Genomic DNA, 5,496 nt, shown 5'->3' on the forward strand with positions numbered 1-5,496 from the left:
ACACACACGCACACACAGGCACACACACACACACACACACACACACGTACACGTACACGTACACATACACACATACACACACACACACATACCATGTTTACATCACTTCAGGGGACATTACATTGACTTACATGCATTTCCTGGAGACTTATCCTAACCTTAACCATAACCAACACATGCCTTACCCTAACCCTAACCCCTAACCTTAACCTTACCCTAACTAAACCTAACCAAGTCTTCACCCTAAAATGTATGATCCATTATGTCCCCATAAGGGAGGCGAGTCCCCACACGTGACTGTGCAAACAGATTTATGTCCCCACAAGGATGGTAATGCTAGGCCACACATACACACACACACTATTATACACCAAAAGCAAATTCATTGACAACGGTGAGAACTCGGGGTTACACAAAGCACTGAATGGCATTTTAAGGTGATTTCTTTTTATGCAGACACAGAAATCCTCAGTAATTCCTCTCTTGAATCAGACGGTGACATGTTGGTGACAGAGAGAGCTTCTGTGAGGGAGCAGGAGGAAGAGGAGCCAGGATGTAAAAGTGGATTAACCCAATCTTTCAGCTGCTCTTCAAAGTCAAGTTAAAAAACCCTCCTCCCTGCAGTCCATCGCCTCAGAGCTGCACAGTGGCTTTATCAGCCGCTGTATAATTTAACAGAATCCTCCACAGAAAGACGTGCAGGCAGAGAGAAACACACATATATTCAGAGCAGATCAAATGAGAATTAAGAGCGGCGGCCTCTTTTTAAAAAGGCAGCCACCGCCGCTCTTATCGCTCTGATAATATTGTGAGGGAAATTTCCTTTTGAGCTCCTCTCATCCTTCCTCTGCACTTAATTCCTCGAAGGCTCCTTTTTAAAACACTTGACAGACGTTATGGAAGTCCGTCCGTCATTTATATCTCAGCTGATTTTTAGCCTCAGCAGATTACACATTACTTCTGATTTTCTGCAGGACATAATCTGAGATTCACACAAATCTAAAAACGTTTTTATGGTTTCTTCTTTAATTTAAATATATGGTGGACAGGGGACTCTTTAAAGTGATGCACACAGCTGTTGACGTTTGGTGATTAAACATTTTATATTAAATAATACATCTGCTATCAATAAAACCTTTTGTAACTATGTTTTTTACGATAAAAGATAATGCAAATTGACCAATTCCCGGTAATTGTATTTATTATATATACACACAGCAAGACACTGGGAATGTTCTAACCTTTCTATACTGAACAGAAAAGCCAGATTTTTGGGGTTTTTTCAGTGTGAAAAGGATTTATTCGTATTAAAATACCATCAAATGCAAAGGAACCTTTAGCAGAAAGATACAGGACCATGCAAGACATTTAATTAAACGTGTTGAGAAAATACATAATCTCAAAGAATATTCAAGTTTTAATTACTATGTTTTTTTGTTTAATAATGTCACTGCCTTAGTTTTGTAATATCTAATAATACAAATAATACAATTCAATAACATGCTTTAACCACCAGGTGTCCCTTTCTATCAGCTGTGCACCTTTATGGTGTAAATACAGTCTATCTACCAATTGGATCAAATATAAAAGTCAGCCGAATTAGTGTTGATACTGTGAGGAGACGTATTGTACGAAAATAAATCTAAGATGTTGTTTAATTGCTGATATATTTATGATCCACGTCACGTTTTCAGTTTTGGCGGCAGTTCTTCCTGTTTGTCAAGAAGTCTTCTCATCAGGGCTCTATAAATAGAGAACTACGGCAGATCTGTAATATTTAATGCAGCCGAACCGTGTATTACAATGCCGTTATGTGACGACCTCCAAAGAGAAAAGCAAGCACACTCGGAATAAAGTATTATTTTATTTTAAAAATGTTTTCGGATTTCACATCACATAAACACCATTTCCCAACGTGCATTGCGGCTAAACCATCGAATCACCGAGCTGAGGATCTTGCCCACGTCAGTTTCCGGTATTTTTTATAACCAATGTATTTTGTTATACACACATTCCTTCACATTTAAATTTACATTAAAGTATTTCGTGCTTGGCATTTCCGGGTATTTGGGCCATGTTAACAATACCGTGTAACTGTCACGTTTGAAGGGACGAAATCGTGTCATCTTCACGTCTCCCAGCATGGTAAATCGTCACATGTTCACGTCTTGCCGTGATACCGGGTTGGCTTATACAGCAGACAGAAGAGGAAGAAACTGAAGAAGAGGAGAGGAGATGAAGTGACAAGACGCCGAAAAAGTGCTGATTGCAGGTGCGTGACTCCTCTCATTGCTTCCTCTCTGCCTTGTCTCCTTATCCCTTTTCTGACCCTGTCTCCTCCTCCCTCACTCCCCCCTCTCTCTCGTTCGCTATCCTCTCCTCCCTCTCCTCCCACAGAGCATGCAGGGAGAGCCTGGGTTGCATCTTTCTCTCGCTCCCTCTCTCTCTCTCTCCATCTCTCTCTCTATCTCCCTCCCTCCCTCCCTCTCTCTCTCTCTCACTGCATCCCTCTGCTCTCCCCAGCTGCTCCGTTTGTGATTCTGCAGCTGAGAAAAAAATCCCCCGAGCTCTGCATCAGCGAACAGGACACAGGAGCCGCGAAAGGGAAATAAATTGGGGGATCCCTCAAAGAACAGAGGAGTCTTTTGTTCTTCTCATGCTTTTGATGGTTGATCTGTTCCCCTGCCTTCATCTCCTCTACAAAGGAAAGTCTTTAAATGAGAGGACAAAGAAATATTTTGCAGCTTTAGAACAAAGTGATGCAAATGGAGGGACTGCTTCTGGAAGCGAGGAACTAAAGAGTTAATCGATCTTCAAGAAATAACTGCAAACTGCCGAACCTTAACACTGACTTTGAAGAGGACGAGACGCTGAATCAAGACATTTAAAAACAAAGACCTCCACCACCAGACTTTGCCTTCTTTCCTTCTGTGTCATTTTCACTTTTCCTTCCTTTCACTCAAAGACCTCCACCACCTGACTTTGTCTCCTCTCCTGTGCCATTAATACTTTACCTTTTTACACGAAGACCTCCACCACCAGACTTCATCTCCCCTCCTCCGTGGTCCCATTTGTACTTCCTTCGTCTCGGGCTCTGCTCCCCCCCCCCCCCCCGGCCCCCCCACACGACTAAAGCTCAGCCATGCAGGTGTCCATCGCCTGCACGGACCACAACCTGAAGAGGGGGAATGGAGGAGACCACGGCAAGCAGAGCGCCACCAGCCCCAACGTGGTGAACCAAGCCCGGGCCAAGTTCCGCACCGTGGCCATCATCGCCCGCAGCTTCGGATCCTTCGCCCCCCGCCACATCTCTCTCAAGGAGTCCACGGGGAAACACACGGGCATGAAGTACAGGTGTGTCAGAGTGAGGAGTGTGTGCTTAGTTGTAGGTTTCTTGAAAAGACAGTTTGCTTTTCCTGCACATGTTTGTTTGGCTGCCATGCTTCTCGTGTTTCTTTCTATACTTCCACTCCAGCACAGCCGCTGCGCCTTCATGATTATTTAATTACGATGCTCAATATTTCATTATACAGTATAGTTGAGTTGCTGACACACTTCATGCTTTTGTTGTGCACTTTTTTGAAATCTTTCAAAGACGGACACTCCCGCTAGAAAGACCCTTTTATCAAAGTATCATTGTTTAATGAAACATTTATCAGAGACCATCCATTTTAATCATATTGCCAAGCTCTTCTTATGCTAAATCCAGAGAAACGTGTTATGTAGTGCTTTAACTCGTGTTGTCTTCCCGTTGACCATGCACATTTTTACAGTTTAGGATTAATATAGTATAAAAATGATGACCCAGTTCTGTGGTAAGCCTTCTTAACCAACTTCAATCCAAAATGTAACTACAAATATATTCCTTTTTTTTTTTTTTAAATCAATGGTCAATAGAACTAAAGTGCTGAAAAAAAAAAAGTCTAAATAATATAAACCACATATGCTTTACATTTGAATAAAACAACAGCAAGCCATTCCATTACAAGAAAGTAGCATTGAATCATCCATGTGATTATTGTTGCAATTAGATATTTCTGGTATTAAAACATTAAGTCAAATTTGACCCCAGGAAAACGTGAAGGTTGAAGAATCTATCAATGCAGGTGGAAATTAGATGCTTCAATCAGAAAGCAGAGTACAGAAAGCCACAGAATGTTTTTGCTGCCTGAAAATCCCCACTTGCGAGCCTTTTGTTGCCGTCATATTGTGGAATTTCATAAAGCCACTCTCGCCAGCACCATCTGAAGCACCTTCTGCCGAGCCTGCAGTATGTTTTCAGGGAGCGTGCGCTACACATTGAAAATCTGATCCTGAGTTTCAGCAACTCATGCAGAAGCTGCTCATTTACTCTGGGAGTCTAAAGCAAACCTGTCTGGCTTTCTGAAGAAAATGCTGTCTGCTAAAGTGTACTGATAGTTCCTACTGGTTTGTTCTGTCTATCAATGTCTCCTCTCTCCTTCCTTCTTTCTCCCTACAGTTAATGTACACTTCTCACATATCTGTGTATGCCACATATGTCACAGTAGAGGCACAAAATAAAAACATGATCCTGAAAATGAGCAGAAAAGGTCTTCTTTAAGATTTGTTTCCATGCTTTAAAGTTCCCATGTCATGCTTTTCCGGTTATCACCCGTCCCCTTGTGTGTTATGAAGGTTTTTATGCATGTAAACGGTCTGCAGAGTCAAAACCCCTTAAAGTACACCCTGTAGCGAGTAAAACTCTAACACAGAAAAGACCTCCCCAAAACGCCTCGTTGGAGATTTCTCATTTTCCAATGTTTACTTCCTGGGTATCGCTACGTACTAGGGATACCCAGTAGCCACGCCCAGAGCTATGGCCTTTCACGAAACAAAGCTTCCCAAACCTTTCAGCGACTCATGCCGGATATGTACAGCGTAGGGCACTGAAGAACGATGCTGTTCCTACTTTGTTTTAAACATCATAAATACACAAACAACAATGAATACTTACAGGTTGTGTACCCAAATGTCCCGCTGGTCCAAACAAACAAGGTATCTACCACGACTGTTTAAATGGGTAAACGTTTTTCGGACTACTACGTTGGGATCGCGGAGAAATGCTCTCCGCCCCATTTAAACAGTCGTGGTAGATACCTTGTTTGTTTGGACCAGCGGGACNCAGGCTTTGCGTCTCGGAGATACAGGAGAACAAGCGAAACTCATCCTGAGCACACACAAACACTCACAGCTGAAGTAAAAACAATAAGTGTGGCTTGATATCGAGTAAGAAAAAGGTTTATAAAGCTGTGAGCATGGGTCTGCGGAGAGAGCATTTCTCCACGATCCCAACTTAGCAGTCCGATAAAACGTTTAGCCATTTAAACAGTCGTGGTAGATACCTTGTTTGTTTTAAACATCATAAATACACAAACAACAATGAATACTTACAGGTTGTGTACCCGAATCTCCCGCTGGTCCAAACAAAGTAGGAACAGCATCGTTCTTCAGTGCCCTACGCTGTACATATCCGGC

General features: G+C 42.4%; 1 protein-coding gene across 1 annotated transcript in view; it reads left to right on the top strand.

The window, feature by feature from the left end:
• Positions 1-2,514: 2,514 nt before the first annotated feature.
• The window catches only part of LOC104957327 (voltage-gated potassium channel subunit beta-1-like), a 38,219-nt gene continuing 35,237 nt past the window's right edge, over positions 2,515-5,496 (top strand). Inside the window, exon 1 of the mRNA XM_010784983.1 lies at positions 2,515-3,354. Within this exon, the coding sequence (XP_010783285.1) occupies positions 3,143-3,354 (212 nt within the window). The 5' untranslated portion in view covers positions 2,515-3,142. The remainder of the gene's footprint in view (positions 3,355-5,496) is intronic.

The sequence above is a fragment of the Notothenia coriiceps genome, unplaced genomic scaffold, assembly GCF_000735185.1.
Source record: "Notothenia coriiceps isolate Sejong01 unplaced genomic scaffold, NC01 NC01_scaffold00000283, whole genome shotgun sequence".
Classification (NCBI taxonomy): Eukaryota; Metazoa; Chordata; class Actinopteri; order Perciformes; family Nototheniidae; genus Notothenia; species Notothenia coriiceps.